At 39.2% G+C, this 20,262-nt stretch overlaps 9 protein-coding genes across 9 annotated transcripts; 4 read left to right on the top strand and 5 right to left on the bottom strand.

The window, feature by feature from the left end:
- Positions 1 to 771: 771 nt before the first annotated feature.
- Positions 772 to 2,955, top strand: AK88_02381 (uncharacterized protein; the record flags this gene model as incomplete). Its single annotated transcript, XM_012480012.1, has 1 exon — positions 772 to 2,955. The coding sequence occupies one exon, from the start codon at positions 772 to 774 to the stop codon at positions 2,953 to 2,955; it is 2,184 nt and encodes a 727-aa protein (XP_012335435.1).
- Positions 2,956 to 4,129: 1,174 nt separating this feature from the next.
- Positions 4,130 to 4,285, bottom strand: AK88_02380 (uncharacterized protein; the record flags this gene model as incomplete). The annotated part of the gene is made up of 1 exon (XM_012480011.1): positions 4,130 to 4,285. One exon carries the CDS (start codon positions 4,283 to 4,285, stop codon positions 4,130 to 4,132), a length of 156 nt encoding a protein of 51 aa, XP_012335434.1.
- A 944-nt stretch (positions 4,286 to 5,229) lies between these two features.
- AK88_02379 (uncharacterized protein) lies at positions 5,230 to 6,381 on the top strand (the record flags this gene model as incomplete). The annotated part of the gene is made up of 3 exons (XM_012480010.1): positions 5,230 to 5,308; positions 5,708 to 5,795; positions 6,201 to 6,381. 3 exons carry the CDS (start codon positions 5,230 to 5,232, stop codon positions 6,379 to 6,381), a joined length of 348 nt encoding a protein of 115 aa, XP_012335433.1.
- A 280-nt stretch (positions 6,382 to 6,661) lies between these two features.
- On the bottom strand, positions 6,662 to 7,630 carry AK88_02378 (uncharacterized protein; the record flags this gene model as incomplete). Its single annotated transcript, XM_012480009.1, has 1 exon — positions 6,662 to 7,630. One exon carries the CDS (start codon positions 7,628 to 7,630, stop codon positions 6,662 to 6,664), a length of 969 nt encoding a protein of 322 aa, XP_012335432.1.
- A 487-nt stretch (positions 7,631 to 8,117) lies between these two features.
- Positions 8,118 to 9,682, top strand: AK88_02377 (ferrochelatase; the record flags this gene model as incomplete). Its single annotated transcript, XM_012480008.1, has 4 exons — positions 8,118 to 8,271; positions 8,510 to 8,596; positions 8,770 to 8,875; positions 8,977 to 9,682. The coding sequence occupies 4 exons, from the start codon at positions 8,118 to 8,120 to the stop codon at positions 9,680 to 9,682; spliced, it is 1,053 nt and encodes a 350-aa protein (XP_012335431.1).
- Positions 9,683 to 10,984: 1,302 nt separating this feature from the next.
- On the top strand, positions 10,985 to 12,698 carry AK88_02376 (uncharacterized protein; the record flags this gene model as incomplete). Its single annotated transcript, XM_012480007.1, has 7 exons — positions 10,985 to 11,127; positions 11,328 to 11,435; positions 11,584 to 11,665; positions 11,812 to 11,871; positions 12,080 to 12,163; positions 12,421 to 12,495; positions 12,633 to 12,698. The coding sequence occupies 7 exons, from the start codon at positions 10,985 to 10,987 to the stop codon at positions 12,696 to 12,698; spliced, it is 618 nt and encodes a 205-aa protein (XP_012335430.1).
- A 423-nt stretch (positions 12,699 to 13,121) lies between these two features.
- On the bottom strand, positions 13,122 to 14,243 carry AK88_02375 (uncharacterized protein; the record flags this gene model as incomplete). The annotated part of the gene is made up of 1 exon (XM_012480006.1): positions 13,122 to 14,243. The coding sequence occupies one exon, from the start codon at positions 14,241 to 14,243 to the stop codon at positions 13,122 to 13,124; it is 1,122 nt and encodes a 373-aa protein (XP_012335429.1).
- Positions 14,244 to 14,762: 519 nt separating this feature from the next.
- On the bottom strand, positions 14,763 to 17,300 carry AK88_02374 (uncharacterized protein; the record flags this gene model as incomplete). The annotated part of the gene is made up of 1 exon (XM_012480005.1): positions 14,763 to 17,300. The coding sequence occupies one exon, from the start codon at positions 17,298 to 17,300 to the stop codon at positions 14,763 to 14,765; it is 2,538 nt and encodes an 845-aa protein (XP_012335428.1).
- A 981-nt stretch (positions 17,301 to 18,281) lies between these two features.
- On the bottom strand, positions 18,282 to 19,826 carry AK88_02373 (uncharacterized protein; the record flags this gene model as incomplete). The annotated part of the gene is made up of 1 exon (XM_012480004.1): positions 18,282 to 19,826. The coding sequence occupies one exon, from the start codon at positions 19,824 to 19,826 to the stop codon at positions 18,282 to 18,284; it is 1,545 nt and encodes a 514-aa protein (XP_012335427.1).
- Between the last annotated feature and the right edge of the window lie 436 nt (positions 19,827 to 20,262).

Here is a 20,262-nt window from a genome sequence, read left to right as displayed (position 1 = left end):
AATTTTTTTTTTTTTTTTTTTTTGAAACTACAACGACGAAATTCAATATAGCATAAAATTGTGCGCATGTTTTTCCTCACATATACGTACATGGTTATATTGTTATATACCGCTCTATAGAATGGCCTTTTTCTGCATAAATCTACCGAACTGGCGCGGGCGCCCCGGCCTGACCCACTAAAATCAGCTTCACGGCAAAGGGCAAGAAAAGGGGAAGTGTACAAAAGCATATTTCCATCACTTACCGCTGTCGTGACTTGATAACATTTTCTTCATCCCCTTCGCATAAGCGTATGCTTTTTTATCCATGTTTTAAAGAAACATAGGGGGACAAGGGAAAAAACGCCGAACCGAATTGAGGTAGAACCATACATTCATGTACGTTCATACTCCTATGGTAAAAAAAATAAATAAATAAAAACTTCCCATGAAAACGAGAAAGAGCCGCCACAGTACGAAGCCTTTTTGAAAACTAAAATAAAGCATTTTAAGGAGTACGAAATGGTCGGATGTGGGTTTCATTTTTGGGCCTTTTTTTTTCCAACCCCCGAAAAATAAACTGGAATTCCTTCAACCGTATGCTGCTCATATGTATATAAAACAGTGTACGCATACGGTCGCATGTCCAGAAGAACATACAGTCGCATAAAATCCACATGCATAAAGATAGCTTAACACCCTTCCGGCGGAATATGCATAGCATGCATAATCCACTTCACCACAACCAACCGAAGAAAAAAAAACCTTTTCGATTACAATCAAACGGAAGAGATGAATATAAAAGATTTGCTACACAATGAAATTATCATAATAAAAATATCCCAATTTTTGACCATACTGGAGATTCAAAATTTAATCATTTCGCTCAGAATTAATGTTAAGACCAACTTGTACTTTATGAATGAGTGTCTGTCCATATTGCTGGACAAGGAATACACAGGGGAAGAGGAGAAGAAAAATTCAGGAGTAAAGAACAATGCGGAAAGGAATGAAGGAGAACCACCACCACCCTCTTCATCTATACCTATATCCAACCTAAGTGCGAACCAAAATGATAGGCGTAGCCCCTTCGAGGAAAACGAAACACATGAGGGGAATGCCAATTGGAGTAACACTGTTACACAAAATGAGCCCTACTCAAACGGGGAAGTAATCGATTTGGTGACCTACGAAGAAGACCGCACGAATGATTTGGGGCAGCCCCCATTCGAGGAAGCAACAGAGCGAAAGACAGAATCAGAATCAAAATCAAAAAAAAAAAAGTACAACAACTTCTACGGAAAGAACGTAAAAAAAGTTGGGAACCTGCGATCAATTAGGGAATGCTTGAATGTTAAATTTTACTCAAAAGGGAAGAGACCGCTACACAACACAAACTACCAAAATGAAGGAAGCAGACGGTTCAAACATATTTGGCTATACATGCATCTCTACCATGAAATAATAGACTTGAAAAAAAAATTTAAAAATGGATTTTTAAAAATAAAAAATAATCAAGTTGTGGTTAAAAATAGGATTACACGATTTGATCCTTTTCAGCTGTACAAAATTCATGGAAAATATTATTCCATTTTTGATGCCCCTTGGGTTTCTGTATATTTCCAATTCTGCTTAAATGCCATTTGCATATTTTGTCAACAGAAAGTTGACAGGAATTCCTTATGTGTATTTGCAGAGAAAATTAATTTAACAGTGTCAAATAAATTGCTTTTAAATTATTTTAATCATATTATAAAATCGGGGCAGAGTAACTTGCACGTAAACGAGGAAGATAGTAGTGGTAAACCCATTACAGATGAACCCCCTAAGGGAGGAGGGGCTGGCGAATTGGGGGAACCACCACAGAAGAGGACAAAAGTAAGGCCTGATTCTACCGAAGATTATCACGAATTAGATTGTGACTCCCTCAAGGGTCAACACCGTGGTGATGATTGGGACAATGATGTGCGCAAGGAGGATAACGCGGACGCCCATTCGCGGCGTGGAAGTATTGACAACCTTCCGTTGGAGGGGAAGAGCGATGCGATGTCGATGAAAGACTCGAAGGATTCCTCCATGGGAGATCATAACGATTCTTTCTCCATGGAAGACACGGAAGGTTCCCTCGTCATCAGAGACGCCAACGATAGCACCTCGTTGGGAGGAGGAAGCACCGTCGGTGGCATGTCGTTGCAGGACACGGACGACAACGTGTCGTTCCACTCGCAAAACCAACCGCAAGAAGACCTCGTTCAAATCAGAGAAGAATTCCTAGCCGTAAGAAAAACGCATATTTTCTGCGACGATTGCTCAAGAATCCTAGAGTACAGAATGAACATCAAGTCCATCTTTGAAGCATTGAAAAAAGATTACGAATTGTTAAAAAAACTGAAAATCATGACAAAAACATTTAAGATCCCCAAACATCTTTTTTGTATGTGTAATTATTTCTTTTTTAAGGACAAATATATTTTGTATTTTAAAAAAGTTTCCAATAATTTGCAAAGTTTGAGAAAAATATTAAAAAAAAAATTAATAAATAATTTTATATTCACCTTTTCATTAAATTTTTACAAATTTGTAATTCGAGCACTGCTAACATGTGATGACAAGAAAGTTTATCATTCCGAGGACATTTTTTTGTTTGGCTTTTACGTCAAGTACAGGAATTTATTAAATATGTTTAACAGCCCCAGGATTATTTATGTGTACTATTCCTTTCATGTCATATTGGACAAAATTAAAAAGCTTCAGCTTCTTTTCAGTCATAAGCATTTCTTAAAGTTGACGCATAATCTGCACTTTGACGTCGTCGCCATAATTGAAAAACTCAAACGATCTGATGCTAAAAGAATTTACATGGGAATTTCAAAGTACATATATGACAAGGTTAATGAAGACATGTTATCAACGAGCACCTACGAGGAACTCTATGTGTACTTTTTCAAGTGTGTGAAAAATTACAAATTTGTCTAGCCTGGCCACTGCAATGTGTAATTTACACAATCTTGTGCGGCGGGGGGTTCCCATCAACATATATATATTTGTGCAGGGGGAGAAACAAAGAAAGAGAAACAAAGAAGGAGAAAGAGAGGGACTACAATCCATGTGTGTTGATGTGATTTCTCATCAGCACCACGTCACATTACAAATTTTGTATCACTGAATGAATTTTTTTGGGCATTTTATCATGTACATATATTTTTTCCCCTTTTTTCATTTCCTCCCTCTCCACACCATTTTTTTTTTAGTATTTTAACCTTTTTATGTTTTAATTTTTTTTTTTTTTTTCTTTCCCCGAATGTCCAACTTAACCCATTTTGTTCCAATCCAATGTGTATGAACAGTACATGTGGATTTCCGTTTTGTATGTCTTTTCTGCTCCGTTGCATTTTCCCTTCTTTTCTTTTGATTTCTCCCTGCCTTTTATTCTCATATATTTTTCTTACAACTCACCGCATACATATGCGGAATATTAGTCACCATATTTAATTCCGCTCTGAGTAAAATAAAACGCACTTTTCTTTTTCTATCCCTCATCATCTTCCTGTGCACCTCATTAAACTTCTCAAAATGCACATCCCTGTTTTGCCCTCCAATATAAGAATAAATTGTAATTCATATGTATATAATGTTTTAAAAAAAAAATGAAAATTTTACTTCAATCCGAAGCGTTATGTTGCTTAATGGTACAAAGAAATACAACACTGTTTCAAAAAAAAAAAAAAAAAAAAGGAAGTGCGCCTGCACGCTGTGCGCTTTGAAAAAAGAGGTGTGTTTCAACCCTTAAAAAAGGGTGAAACAGCAAAACGGAAACGTGTAAAAACGCAACATTTGTTGCATGAACGCGTACACTTAAGATGCCACGTACTGCTGTTCAGCGGGACACACGCGCGTACCCCGTCCTAGGCTTCTCTCATGCACAAGGCCACACATACTGGCATGCGTCAACGCAGTCGAGTTATGCTTGCCCAGTGACTTGGCACATGGTTGCGTCTTCGTTCCACAGGGATTCCTCGTCCTCTATATTTCTCCCATGTTTGTATCTGTAGTCATCTCCTGTTCCTTCCCTATTTATATATATACGTACATGCCCACGATACGTGGACTTCGTTGTGCTGTTGCCTCCCCCGTGGGAGAAAGCAACTTCCTACGACAGCTTGTTATTTTCTGGTATATCAAATAAGTCCCCATGGAAGCAGATCAAATAACATGACACGAGGAAACCCGAAACCCTCAAAATGATTTTCCACTTGTCCGAAATTACGTCCTTGGGCTTCTCTCGAAACATTCCTGGGTAAAACATCTTGTACTAGTTTCAGTTGCGTAGGATGGGGTGGAAAAAAAAATGGCAAAAAAAAGGCAAAAATTATACAGGTGACTCTTAATCACTATAACAAGGCTCTTACAATCTTTCTACAAACACTGCTAAACTAATTAAACGATAAAAAAATTGTTTAAAAAAAAAATTAAAATTCACATGAATAGATATATTAACTGAACGCAGGAATGCAGTTTTAGTTAAGGTTAAAAAAAAACATATAACCGGAAACAATTTTTTATCCTCATGGCAACATTTTCTTTCAACTGCACATATAACGCAAAACCATCATTTGCAATCGTATGCATAATAGGCCAACGTGCGAAATAAACACAGCATACCTTTGCCACAATTTTTTTGTTGCCACCTTTTGGGGGAATTTTACCATATGTCGTTCCGCATACGTACCTTGCGCACATGTATATTTACATTTGCATTTTTTTTTTTTTTCTCAATATAATTTGTAGTGCCTGTCGGGAAGGCTTTCCGTTTCCGCACGCAACATCTTTGGACTTTTCCCGTTTTCTGGCGCGTCATCTTTTACCCATGTGTTAGCGGAAGAAGTGTTGCGTTTTATTTTTTCCCCTCTTTCGAAATGGCCAAATATTTAGGGCCAACGTAAAGGAGCGAAGTGTACACATACACATATATACATGGCGTCAGTTGTGTGCGCGCACCAACTGAACAACGCGCTCCTTCCTTAAAAGTTCTGCGAGCCACTTATTCGGGTTGAGTATAGAGCGCTTTTGTGGACATGCTTCGTTCCGATCATCGTCGGGGCGATCCACATGCGTAAGGAAATGAGCCCATTGAAGCGAGCGTAAGGGTACACCTACACAGCGAATGCGCTGCACCACATACGCTACGCCAACCGCGAGGAGCATGCAAACGGGCAAGGGAGAAGAAACAGAAAAAAAAAGGGGGAAAAAATGATAAAACTCAGCGGTATATATTCCTACTGGCATTACAAAGCTTGGCAACGTGCTACGGCTGGGTATTTGAGAACATGTAATATACCTTTTTTTTTTTTTTTTAAATATGTTCACACCGTGAAGCCAACAACGCAAAGGCTCGCTACACACAATTATGTCTATATGAATGGCGAAGAATAGACTAACCAATTACGTTAGTTGTTGTTTGTTATGTTATTTTTTCAGACAGCTACCACTGCGCCATGTTTTTTTAAATCTCCAGTGCATATCATATAGCATATTTTTTTTTAATTACACCCTGTTAATACTTTGCTAATGTGCTGTTTTATTACTTAACTTTTTTTTGTTTTCACGATTGCATGAGACCTTTTTTTCTCTCCATTATTTGTTCATTTTCATGCTTACATTTTTTAAACGTCCCTTTTCCCCTACAACCACATATGATATTCCCCCTTTTTTTTTTAACCCACTAAAGTTATTAAAAACAATTTAGCGAACAATGAAATGATAGGTTACGTCATCAACGACAAGCATCCCAAGAGCATACGAGTTGCATGCGACAGGTTAGCATAGTGCAGCGATACGTGGAGCCGCGCCTCGGAGGGTTAAGGGACACACACACGCATGCCCTCACATGTGAGTATCCACAAAGGGGGAAAGTGTCTTTACCTACCGAGTCGCGGTCCAGATAAACACCAAAAAAAAGGGATAAAACATATGCCGCACACAAAAGGCCTTAATATGAAGACAACACAGCAGCATATTACCCCTAAATAGGCACACGAAAAAAATGAGGACAAGGGGGGGGGTGTCCTTGGAGGGTTTCCCCCCATTGTGCATAAAAAATGCACATACACATTAAAAAAAAAAGAAAAAATAAAATAAAATTATATGTCAAAAATGTTACATAGTGCACATTGTACACAGCACACATTTTACATCACCCCCAATCGGCATGCGCCCTACAGGTACATGTACGTCGTTCGGTACAAGAAGACCTTCAGGTACACAAAAAAAATTTGGGCCCATGACGAAAAGAGCGAAGCAAAGATCGGAGACATTGTCCGCATTCAGCCACTGGGGTATCGGATAGGCCCCTGGAAAAATTACATCCTCGTCAAAATTTTGTACAAGGAAAATAAGGAGTGACCTGATCATTCTCTTTGGCACGTTTCACGCGTAGAGTGATCCTCAGGGGGGCAAGAGAAAACAAATTCGCTTGCGCGGGAACTTGTCTTAATTGGCTCCTTTTTTATTTCCCTTTTTTCTTGCCTTATCCGTCCATCATATGCCTTTGTACACATGCTACGTATTGTTTGCCGTAATTCCATTCTCTTCTTGCATGTGCATTTCCCCCCTTCGTCAAATATGTCCCTACACACACACGCGGGTGAATGTATATGACGTTAAATTCCTGTGCCCCCCAATTTTACTTCTCATAATGGGGACGCCTATTCGACCGATTATAATTCGACGGTGCATTTATGTTTTTAAGAAACAAATTCAAGTTGAAGTTGGACTGCCGATTTTCATCCTTCACCTGATGCTGTTCCAGCTCCATATCCTTCATAATTAATTTCCTATCCATAATTTTTTTTTTATACGCATTGGTTATAAAAACCTTTTCTTCCTTGGATGTATCAATTTTGAGTTTTTTTTGAATTAGCATTTCTCTTTCCAATTCCCTTCGTTTGGCACTACCGATGAGAGCGTCCATGTATTTGGACTTGCCCTTCTGGTCGCTCTCCCTTTTATTAAATATTTCATCGATACGAATTTCCTTCTCCATTTCGTCCTTGGCTTCGTCTGCGTCTTCCCTCTCTCTATGTTTCTTTCTTTCACTTGGAGGTTGCGGCAAATATTCCTTCGATCGTTTCTCCCCCCACCTGTCATTACCCCGATGGTCTCTTCCGCTCTGTCCCAGTTCCGTATATAATGGGCCATACTGCTTCTTCCCCTGCAACCCGTTCGTTCTATCCTCATGCAGCTTCGTCAACTCCTCACCCCTATAACCCAGGTAGCGAATTTTCTTCTTCTTGTCTGTGTGATCAACTTTTAATTCCTCCTTTGTGTTTCTTTCCCCCGGATTTTCATGCTCGTAAATATATTCTCTTATTTCACTTTGGATTTGTTTATTTTTTTCTTCATTTAATTTTTTATTTTGGTTGTTCTCCAGTTCGTATGTTTCCTCTTCATCATCTGTGTTCACAAAAAAATCCCCTACATTGTTCTTCACATTATTCTCTTTGGTTGTGGTCCTTCCCTCTTTGTCCCTTTTTCGATAACCTTCCCGACTTTCCTTTTTCAATGCTCCACTCGATGTGCTTTCCTCCTGACCCGTCCGTTGTTCCGCCCCGTCGCCTGTACTTTTTTTGTTGAGGGACAAATTAATCTTCATCTTTCGTTCTTTGCTGTTTTTACCTGACCCACTTTTCCTTCTCAGTCAAAAAAGGGAAGTATAGCATCTTAAAAGATCAGCACTTCCCGCACAAGTTTTTCTCACACGTCCTTTCAGACGTTACTTATATTTTTATAAGAATATGTAACCTATGCGTATATACAAATGTGATGTGTTTTCCTACGCAGGTGCAAATTTTACAACTTAGGCTTGTATGGGATTTAGCCTCATTCGTTTACATCCCCATTTTTTTTTAATAAATTAATTTTTTGCTTGCCATTTTGTTCTTTTTTTGTTCTCTCCGTTTGTGACATGTGAAGAGAACATCCCTTCAGCGTCAACTTCGGCGAGTTTCTTTTGCATAGCGATAGGATTTCGCTGGCCCATTTTGGCTCGCCCCCATTTGAAATTCAGCCTTGCCGATTAACACGCACGCCCCTTCTGCGCCCACCACCTGTGAACATCGCAGCTGGTACTGTTCGTAAAAATGAATATAGAGGACTTCCTAAAATTCAACAACTTAAATTTATCCAAAGATAAAATATTAAACAAGCTCCAACGCAACAAAATTGGCGTACTCATAACAAATTTGGGAAGCCCCGCGAAACCGACTTATTGGGCCTTGTTCAAATATTTGGCTAGTAAGGAAAAGACCAAGAAAGGGAAAAATAGAAAAAGGGCAGAAAAAATCCGATAGTGCTACTGTGCCCGCCGACCAACACATGCGTGGGAATATGCAATACTCTAAAAAAAAAAAAAAAAAAAAATACACCCCATAATGTGCATGTACAAGCATACATATTATTAGCGCATCCTCGCATATTAACTTATTATTTTATTTTTTGTCCTTTTCCGGGGAACACCTGCCCACCCATTTAGACTTCCTGGGCGATCCGCGAGTTGTCAAGCTGAATCGCTTTTTGTGGCTGCCCCTGCTCTACGCCTACGTACTGCCCTTCCGCAGCGGTAACAATAATAAAAAAAAAGGGGGGGGGGGGAAATTATTTCTAAAAAAAAGACACCCTTCTCAAACAACGAAGCCGCTCGTGATGCCTATTTACGCCGCCGCAACGTGACACGCAAGATATGCATAGCATTTCCCACATCGTTGATCACCACCACATGTGTGCTCCCCGCAGGAAAGTCCCTATCCAAATATAAAAATGTGTGGACAGACGAAGGGTCCCCTCTATGCGTGAACACGCATAACCAGTGCGCGGCGTTGAAGGAGCGTTTATTTGCAATGTAACTGAGAGAGAGAGAGAAAAAAAAGGCCGCCTATATATCTGCGTCCATGTGGGCATTGACACAAATGGGAACTTCGCCACCACTCCACCACCTCGCAGGTACAAAGACAAAATTGCAATTACCTATGGAATGCGATACGGAGAGAGGTCCATAAAAAGAGCATTGGATTATTTGAAAGAAAAAAACATAAACAAACTTCTAGTAGTGCCCCTATACCCCCAATCAGCCGAATGCACAGTAGCATCCACATTTGATTGCATAAGTGAAAATTTAAAAAAGTGGAATAATATTCCAGAGTTGAGATTTCTATCGGGATACTGTTTAAATGAAAAGTATCTAAACAGTATGACGGAGAGTATTCAAAATTTTTGGAAAAAAAATGGAAAGGGGGATAAATTAATCATATCTTACCATTCCATACCTACTAAAACGGTGGAGGATGGAGATCTGTATCCTTTTTTTTGTATCGAAAGTACAAACCAATTGATTAAAAAGCTAAACCTTAAGAAGGAAGATTATATTTTGGCTTTCCAATCCAGAATAGAAGGACAAAAATGGATACAACCATGTATTGAAAATGTTTTAAAGCAGTTGTCTTTTGATGGATGTAATGTGGTCGATGTGGTTTGTCCATCCTTTTCTGCTGACTGCTTGGAGACACTGGAAGAAATTGAAATCACCTACCGGAAGCAGTTCCTTCAGAATGGTAATGGACGCCTTCGATATATAAGCTGCTTCAATTATTCCAAGGTGGGCATTGATTTTCTCATGGGTATTATTGAGGAAAACATAGTCGGATGGTAAGTAGGCCATCTTCTTTACACCCATCCATCATCTTCCCACATCACATGTGCCATTTGTATTCATCCTAACGGGACAGAGATGATATATGTATACTGTACATCTACATATACATTTGCGTGTTCCCAACATGGAGTCTAACCCCCGTGTTCCATACATTAGCAACGCAAAGGGGGAAAAAAAATGTATACAATATAGGAGTGTGCACATCATGGGGATTTTCACCCCTTATTTTGGTCGCCCATTTTTTCATTTGGCTAAAAATTAAAAAAAATAAAAAGCAGCACAAAAAGGTTAACTTCTACAAAATGTTTTTTGTGTTTACCAGTGCCACGAATTTTTTTTTTTTTTGTTCTTATCCCATTTGTTTGTTATATGAATTGAATGCAGAAATGCCAACAATGTGTCGTTAATTTTTCCCTCAAATTTTTTTAATAACAACCACTGCTAGCATGCATCAATACCCCCATGCGGAGCAAGTATTAACGTTAGGTATATACATATATTTTTTATTTTAAAAAAATGCCTCCTGCAAATGCCTCGCGTTACATCATTTGTTGCTATATATATAACGCCCCTTTTGGTAGGCGCTAGGCAAACTATATAAAGAGAAAGCTAAAAATGTATATATATTTGTGGCTTGCCTAGCATAGGCCAACATTTATGTCGTCGTAGCAACGAAAAATATAAAATAAAATAAACCTACCTTTTCGATAATTGAAAGTGACTTATCCCAAAGGAGAAAAAGTAATATGTCATTTTTAATATGGATCACAACAGAATCTCCGTGCAAATGAGCAAGCCATGCGGCGTAAGCGTATTGCAAACACATGTATAGAATAAATCCACATTCGCTTTTAACCTTCAAACAATTTAGCGATTCTCCAGGGAGCACGCTCAGCGTACGCATTTCAAATGTTCCCGCGAGTGGATTTAACAAACCATTGAGCGTAGAACGGTCAAACAGTAATTTTTTTTTTTTCTCCTATTTTTTTTAAAAAAAAAAAAAAAAGTTATGTGAACGATCGGAAGTTCCCATATAAAGAAATGGCCTCATAAGAAGGGAACCGGATAAAACAATCCCCGCGAACGAGCAAGCATAGCATGAATAGGTAAAATAGCGCCACTTATATTATACTCACTTTTAACCCTTAAACAATTTCATAAGCACAAATTTCAAGGATTAACTTTGTCAGATCAACTGTGGCCTGGCAGCCGCAACAATTTGAAAAATAGACGAGGGGAAAAAGAAGATAAAGCTAAAGGAGTTGTTACCAACCCCGTGACAAATAGCTAATCAGCCAAATGGAAGACCCCATCACGAGGTTCTATAAATGCAGAAAAACATGCTGTGAGATGCTCGAGGACAGGGGATACATTATAACACCCAGGGAAAGGCTCGAAAACTTTGCCACCTTCAAGGAACAATTTGAAGAAAATGAAAAACTGTAAGAAAAAAGCATTTACAAAATTCACACAATTTATAAAAGATATTTGCAAATGCATACTCCTCCACGTTCTAAAAAGCATGTTGAGTTATTTCCTTTTGTAACCTCCTTTTTTAAAGTAAAAATAAACCGTTGTGCAAAAGAAGCGTGTACAATGATCAAACCCTTCACTTGCCCTTTTCCCTCGCTTCCATTTTCAGACGATCCAGAATGACTATCATCACAAGTCACAAGAATGACCCGAACAACAAAATTATAGTTTACTTCGCAGATGAAATTAAAAAAACAGGAGTCAAACCTTTAAGAGAGTAAACACACAAAAAAAAAAAACAAAGACGCTTAAATGCATACGACCGTCGGGATCGTAATCTACTTATATAATGCCACGTGTCACCTCTTCACACCTATCGCCACACTTCACATACAATTTTAACTGTATATGATATAACCTTACAGGCTGACGGAAAAAATGGATGAAAAGTCAATTCAGAGAGCAATACTTGTGACGCAAAATACGTTGACACCCTTCGCTCGAGATGTAATTATTATGCACACAAGCATGATGTGATAATTTTGTTCCTTCTTTTTTAATATATAAGAAACGAACTTGGTTTTTATTTATTTATTATTATTTTTTTTTTTCACCTGTCGACATGTACATCTTGTGTTTGTACTCTTATGTAGGCAATTAAGGAAGCTGCCCCGAGACACATCATAGAAAATTTTTTGGACACCGAATTGTTGGTAAGCATAGTTTAAAAAAAAAAAAAAAAAAAAATTAACAAATTATTTGTGATAACAAAAAAGGGCGACACCTTCGTGTTTGTGCAGAAGTGAAAAGGGATATAAACATACAATGTGGGGGTTTCCATTTTTGTGGGGCCACCCTATTACCCTCATGTATCTCCTGACCCAACAATGATATGTACCCCCTCAATTTCTACTTCGCCAGGTTAACATAACGAAGCATGAGTTGGTTCCAAGGCACATCCCCCTCACGAGTGACGAAAAAAGGAACCTCCTACAAAGATATAAGGTAAATTAATAAAGAAAATCACAAAGAGGAGAATCATGCAAAGGAAAAGAAGCGCATGAGCAGAGTGAAATTGTGCAGTCGCTACGCACTATTATACTCCTGTTGGGGTGACGCTAAAATTGATCAAACCGGAAAAAAGCACTCAGGCTTCGATGAGTTGGTACTCGCGTGGAAGCAGGCATTGAGGAGAATTTTCCATTCCTGCACTTCTGCTGTCTGAGCTGCTGCACATATCTCGACCACTGCGTTATTTGCAGATTAAAGAAAACAAGTTGCCTCGAATTCAAGACGTGGATCCTGTGTGTCGATACTTCGGCCTGGCAAAAGGACAGGTAAAAAAAAAAAAAAAAAGGTGCTATATAATGGCAAGGAGCCTGTCCTCCCGCCCCACACAGTTGCCCATTTGCCCATGCGCTTCGTCCCTCATCGGCATCCTACATTTTGTATGCTTTCCCGTTCTTCTCCTCAGGTTGTTAAAATAATCAGGCCCAGTGAAACGGCTGGTAGGTACGTGACCTACAGGCTTGTGGTTTGAAACTCTCCCATTTTGTGTGTCGACTTCATCTCCCTGAAGATTGCCGATACATTTTTGTCTTTTTTTTATTTTTTTTTTCCTGTTTTTTTTTCTTTATCACAACGATGTCGTGTGAACAAGCATTCATGCTGTTCCCCGATTTTACTCCTTCCTAATATTGAATATGCGTGCAGTTGCTTCTCCGAGTTTATCTCCCTCACGCATTAAACCGATTTGAATGTTTGCTTTCCCACTTCCACCTCCCTTTTATTTCGTTTACCCATTACCTTTTTTTTTTGATAATGCAAAATTTTAAAACTCTCTTTGCTGAACTTGGTGATTTTTTTAAACCTTTTCAATTGGCAACACTTTTCGTGCTACACATATGTTGAAGGTGATCGACAGGATTAGGACGATTCAGTGCACACCTCATTTGGATACTGCTCACCCAAAGGGCACCACCTCTGACGACTGGCCGTCAATGGAGAGGGATGGCTCAAAACTGGAGGCTTGGTTCGCCCAAATGGAAACCTTATTCCGTTCTGCCACTGCGAACAAGCCAGAACAAGGATGGAAGTCCACGAAATTGAAGCAGTTAAACTTATAAGTCTTAATGCAATCTATCACTTCCATTTGATGTAAATCACACAAATTAACAGAGCAGTTATCGGTAATTGAAATGAAGAGTTTACTATCCGATCTTATCACCAAATTGCTCATATTATATTTTGGGCAATGTGCCTTTTTGACCAAAGAGATCTGTTCATTTTGCTCCAATGCAACAGAATACACAGAATTGTTACTCGTACTAACTACGCATTTGTTTTTATTTATGTGATAACTTAGGACATTCTCCTTCAAGTCTATTATAAAACTCGAAATCAACTGGTTAGTCATTCTAAAATCATAAATTAAAAAAAGCGAGGGTTCATAACATGCCAGGATAAATGAGTCCCCCCAAAATGGAATTGGGTAAATATCCAATATGTCACTACAGAACTTCAATTCGCTGTTCAAAATATATTTATGCTCTTTCTCCTTTCCACTGGAAGATAACATTTTGATCTTCCCAACATTTTTCTTTATTTTGTTAAAGCGCATGACCAGCGTGTTACTACTTCCTTCTTCCGACCCACCACACAGACTATTGTTACGAGGCAAATCTGTCCGCGTCCTCAGGTCATAAATGCCAATGTCCCCATTGTGATTTACAGGCGTAACTATTTTTCCATTTACACAGTACGGCTTGGCGTACGTATAATTGTTGGCGTCTAATTTCACAGCACAATGATTACGTTTTATATCCCATAATTTTACCGACCCTTCTTTTGTTTTTACAAAAAAATGGTCCTTATCAAAAAAGGATGCATATAATGCACTATAATTTGATACCTTGTAATTCCCTGTGCTTGTTAAATTATTCAAATCCCATAAGGTGACCATTCCACAATCGCATGTAGAGACCAACACATCCTCGCTGCAAAATTTAACGCTGCATATGTTGTCTGCGTGGTTGCTCAGGTAAAACAGCGCCTTTCCTTTTTCACCTATCATGCTTTCTCGCATTTTCCATGTCCCATGTTCAGCTCGTCATGTGTCAACATGGAAAAGGGAAGAACAATTGGGTGAGTCACATAAAAAATTGCACTTCGAAGTTGCCCCCCGTTATTTTGCCCCTTAAAAAAAATGACTGTAAAAAATATTCTATGAGCACCTTCCCTTTCTCATCCCCACTTGCGAGGCACCATTTACAGGTGAGCAAATCAACAGGTCAATGCTTCTCTGCGTTTAACATGTGGAGGTGTAAACAAAAAAAGGAAAAAAAAAAAAATACATAAAAAGGACCGAAGCACACCAATTTGAAAAAAAAAAAAAAAAAAAAAAAAAAAACTTCACAAAAAAAATGAACAAATGGGCGTAACCCAACAATGAGACCCATCTGCGGGTGCAATCCGTATCCGCGCCAGGAGAACAACATAAAAAAAATTAACAGCACAGTACACAAATTCGATACCGCTACCAATCTGACGCCTCTACCAGTTTGAGGCCCTAATCACGATATATCGCAGCGCCGCCCCGGGCGCTTCACTGGATGATCCTGATGGGGTCCCTGAACTTCCAATGTAGCGCGTTTATCTCGCGCTCCAGCTTGTCCGTAAACAGCACGTCCTCCGTGAGCGAGTACAAATTCTCGCGCAGCTGCAGGAAGTCAGACACACCAATAACGGTGGACGTGACGAACGATCGTGTGTACACCCATTTTAAGGCGGCCACAGTCAGGTTGGGGAAGTAGTACTTCTGACTTAAATAATACAGCTCCCGAATGATATAAGTAGCTAGGGATCCTCGCAACCGCTTCATGTAGGAAGGAAACTTTTGCATTCTCCCCTTCGTGGTGTAATCCGTGTACTCTAAATATTTGCCCGTTAAAATGCCAGCACAAAGAGGGGAATAAGCCAAAATGGAAACATTAGTATTTTGGGGTCTACAAATTTCAAGAAAACCTTTTTCTACATCATTACGACACAATAAATTGTATTCTAACTGCACCGATACGGGTGGAGATATTTGTAACTGTTTGCATAAATCATAAAATTTGAGTAAGCCAAAAGGAGTTTCATTACTTAGTCCCCATTCTCGAATTTTTCCTTTTTTTTTCAACTCATTAATTGCTTGCAGCTGCTCTACAAAAGGCACAAAGTCGTCATAGTACTTGTTATAGTCGTAAATCACATCACTATAATCTCCGGAAGACTGATTAGGATAGTACCTGTCTGGCCAATGCAGTTGCAGTAGGTCGATGTAATTCGTCTTCAGTCTCAACAAGCAGTTATCCACACTCGAAATGATATTTTCCTTGCTCAGTGTGATCAGGTTGTCATCTCTCTGACTCTGCTTCCACTTCTCCATTTCTTTCATCTTTTCCACCGCTTCGTAGTCCTTTTTTAAATATAATTCCTCCTTTCTTTTCAGCTCCTCGAGCTTTTCCATCGGACTTTTGCTCTCCTCCTTGGAGTAGGCACTCTGGTCACGGCTGCCCTGATCATGGCTGCCCTGATCACGGTTGCCATGTGTATGGGCAGCTGTTCCAGTGGCGCCCCCCCGCTTGTACTTCTTAGCCCAAGGAATCTTATCCGTCCTGCCGCATATCTTCGTTGCGATAACAAACTTGTGCCGGTTGGCCTTCCCCTTAGACTTAATCCAGTTTCCTAAAATCTCCTCCGACAACCCAAAATAATTCTCGCTAACAGGCAAAGGATATATTTCGGCCGTATCAAAAAAATTCACCTGGAACTCCTCATAAGCATAATCAAATAATTCATGGGCCACTTTCTGATCCACATAATTTCCAAAATTCATGGTCCCTAAGCAAATTTCAGAAACAGCTAAATTGCTATTCCCCAAATAATGGTATCTCATAGGGGGTTTATCTTTCCCATTTTTTTTTACACAATAAAGTTGGCTATATTTCTGATACTCAATTAAATTTCCATATGGATATTTTACATACCTCCATGATTCTAATCCTATGGGTTCTCTATTGCACCCCCCTGTCAAAACATCACTTAACATTGGCTGCCTAAAAATTTCATTATCTAGCTTTTTCTTAGGTATGACTATTTCTTTCCCATAATATCTTCTGTCTTCCTCTAACTCTGATTTGTATGGTGGTGTCTCATGTACTGTGTTCCGAAAAGGCTTATAATAATTTCTCCTTTTATATTCAAAGTAATAATTCCGTTCTTTGTCATAGTACGTAATTATATAATCATACGTAGGGTTGTCAAAGTCTGCCTTCACCAACTTGATATTTTTATCTTCTTCATAATCTAGTGGTAGCATTATCCAGTCCTCCTCTTTAATGCCCTGACTTTTTATACCAAAAGATCCTTGGAAGTTTTCTTTGGCCTTCTTCAATTCGTCTTTGTCCCACAAATTTTTTATTTTCTCATAATTTGCATTATCCACAATGTATATTCCTTCTTCTAAATTATACACTCGATATTCTATATCCACTCCTCTGATGTTAATTTTTTTTGCTTCCATTTCTTCTACATACTTGTAGGTTACGTCGTCTTCCTTCAGGGGGGGGCGATTCTCCGCTGCCGCATCAACACTCGGTTTTTTTTGTCCATACTGGTTTGTAACTTCCTTAGGGAAAGTCTGCTCCCGGTTATTCTTCCCCTCCCCCTTCATCAGGCTAAACATGTAGTCGTTGGGGTCCCCCTTATCCATGTGTAGCGCGAATTGTTTGGTCTGGCCAGTATGTTCGACCCGTTTGCTACGCGTGGTCCGCTTGATCTTCCTTTTTGTCCCTTGGTCCAAATCTCTCAAGTGCTGCCCCCGGGGTGTTATGAAGTAACTCACTTGGTCTTGTTTCCCCTTTTTGTTCCATTCCGGTTGGGGGGAATCCCCCCTCAGGTAACGCTTCACAGCGGCTCCCCTCCTGCTCCTGCAGATATTCTTGACGCTATTGTTGGCACTACTTCCTCCCCGCCCAACTGCGCGGCTAACTCTGCTTTTCCCTGAAAGAAGCCCCACTTCATTGCAATTCGCTTCAGCCCCCAACAGGAACAAGGCGCACAAAGCGTGCATACACCTTAACGCGTCCCTTTTCTTCATCTTTTAATTTTTTCCCTCTTCATAGCTTACCCAGAAGGGGAACAAACTTTCGATCCTCACTTCGCCCGCTTCTCCATAACAGCCATTTCTGTGCCCTCTCCCTCAAAGAAAAAAAACCAAAACCACACGCTCAAGCTTTTCCATTGGATATAGAAATATCCCGTTCTCAATTTAAAGGATTTCGATATACACATTTGGTTCCATTTGGGATCAATGAATGAAACGAGCTCATTAAAATTCTCACATATTTTAACATTGAAAAAAAAAAAAAAAAAAAGTGAAATGGCAAGGTAATTACGCTTCCGATTTTGCGAACACGATTGCATTATCGCCAATCAGAGTGGGCTCAACAATGACCCAATAGTTGGCCTAACATTTGACCCGAATTTGACCCAATACACTTTTACTCCCCGCCCCAAACCTATAGTTATATGTTTACACATGTGTATGCTTCCCACAATATTACACACGTAAGGATATTACGCACAGACATGGCATTATCCCCAAGGGTGGACCGCTTCAAAACGTTCTGCCAGAAGAACAGCCCCCCAGGATGTGTTTCACAAAAGGGGCGTCTTAAATTGACGACCTGATTACCCGTTCGGCGCCCTCTGCTGCGCTTTTAACCTTTTCACCCAGGGGAACAAAGGGCGAAGTTCATTATATGGTGCACATTTCTTACACTACTTTGCGCTTGTTTTTTTTGGCTTTTTGGCACTAAAAAAATTTTAAAATTAAAATTGTTGCAGGTGAAGACGGGGGAAATTAAAGAGGGGAGCAACTCCCATGAGGGAACGCGCCAACTTAAGCAAGAAGGTGCTAAGGCACGCTGAGTCGGCGAGAAAAGGGCAAACTCCCCGCCTGGTGCTTCACATAAAAGAAGATGCACAAAATGGATCAAAGGGGCACCCTACGTTGATGCAGACAAGCGTGTGCACATACGTCCACCATCGCGACGGTCCACCCTTCTCACCGGCACACCTAGCCTTTTTTCTTCTTCGTTTTCTTCAAATTCTGGTTAATCGCCACGGAGAAGTCTATGTCGGATGAGTCTTCACTCGAGTCCGCGTGCTTCTTTGCACATACGTTCCTTTTATCGTCCTCGAAAATCGGGTGTCCCTTAAAATACGGATTTGAGCGAACAGTGGCGTCCATCCTGTCATTCGGCGTTCTGACGACACCCGTCGCCTGCGACCCTGCAGTGTTACCTATCTCCCTTCTTGGCGCCTCACTCGTTCTTTGTATTTTCAAATTATGCAGATGCGAATTGGTGTCGCTAAATTCTTGCCTTTTTATCTTCCCCACATCTGCACTTCCAATGTCCACTTCGTTTTTTGTGCTGAGGTTACTACTGATATCGCTAATGTCGTCATCATACTTATCCATGTAGGAAAACTCATCACCATTCTTTGCTCCTATTTTCTGCTTTAATTTTCGAAGCTCTTCGTTTATGAGGTACTGACTTGTACGTTTGTTGTCCCCTAGGGTTGTCTCTCCTTGTGCCGATTTTTCCTTTTCTTCCTTCTTCACCTCCTGTGAATATATGTACTGTTCATATTTCTTTATAATTTTTTCAATGTTCAGATTATTTTGTACTGATTTGTTAGGAGGGATAACAAGAGGTTTTGCATGAACATTTGCATCATCATATTTTATTTGCACAGGATTGGAAGAATATTTAATGTGTATATTTTTTTTTTTCAAGCTATTTCTCAAATTTTTATCTTCCTCTAAAGCATCTTCTAAAATTTTCAAAATGCTTTTAACTCTTTTTTTCGCTAACTCAATAGCTTCAAGTATTTTTTCATAAGATATGGGAGACCCCCCTGGTTTCAATATACTCACTAATTTTCCGTTCTTATTAAGTGCAACGGATAATTTGGAAGACATAAACTCTTCTTCGTGTATAGATGGATCGATCAGGCATATGTCTTCACAATTGAAGTATGCAAATGTAGTCAAAATAGGAGTATTATGAATAGACAAAGGGGTGTAATTCGTCTCCCCTTCTTCAATAATAACATTTCCAATATTATCAACTGTTACTTCGTTATTTCGATAATGTACTAATGCACTGTAGGCAGACAAATAACAGGAGTCATATAAATTTCCATCATTTTCTATCACAATAATATTTACTAACAAACACCACACCTTCTTGTGGGGGATAATACACAAAGATTCAAAGTTTAAAAGATTACTTGATTTTAAAATTCTTTCAATTAAATTCCTAATTTCCAAACATTCATCACTAATTTGAGAATTATCATTTGCGTTTGTAAAACTATCTATATCTAAATTTACTTTTATTATTCCTTCGTTTGGTTTCTTGTCAAACGGCTTTACAATTTCACTCGTTATTCTGCATATAACTTTTGTGTGCCCAATGGAAACCTCTACATGTCCATATTCTCCCAAAAAGTATATCGAAATATTTCTTGAGTCTTCAAAATTTCGTCCATCCAATCTCAGCTTCTTTTTCAAATTACACCAGAAGAAGTTGGCATTGTTTTTGCAGCTCTTCATTGTGTATTCACATTGTCATTTGGAGGGCGAAAGGGGACAACTACGTAAAAAAAGGAAAAAATGCCCAAATTAGTCTTCACCTCACAATTTTTAAGGTCATTTCTACTTAAAGGTGATTCATTTGTTAACATTCCCTGCTCCAACGCATTAACAAATTCTGCCCCTATTCTTTTACAATTCAAAAAAAAACAAAAAATTTACCAACTGAATTGTTACCCAAAAAAAAAAAAAAAAACGTGTATAACAAGTATGCCAGCTTCCTGCGAACAGGTTTGCAAGTTACCAAATTCGAATATTTTTGCTCCTATGGAGAGGGAAAAAATCAAAGGTCCCTAACACGTGTAAGCGGGAAAAAATAAATAAAACGTTATAACGGAGTGCCTACATTTGCCAACTCGAAATTGAAAGTTAAACACCTTAAATAAATGCCTCACAA

Source organism: Plasmodium fragile (genome assembly GCF_000956335.1).
Source record: "Plasmodium fragile strain nilgiri unplaced genomic scaffold supercont1.23, whole genome shotgun sequence".
NCBI classification, from domain to species: domain Eukaryota; phylum Apicomplexa; class Aconoidasida; order Haemosporida; family Plasmodiidae; genus Plasmodium; species Plasmodium fragile.
The sequence above is the reverse complement of the archived record's forward strand: the minus strand, read 5'-3'. Positions and strand labels throughout refer to the sequence as shown.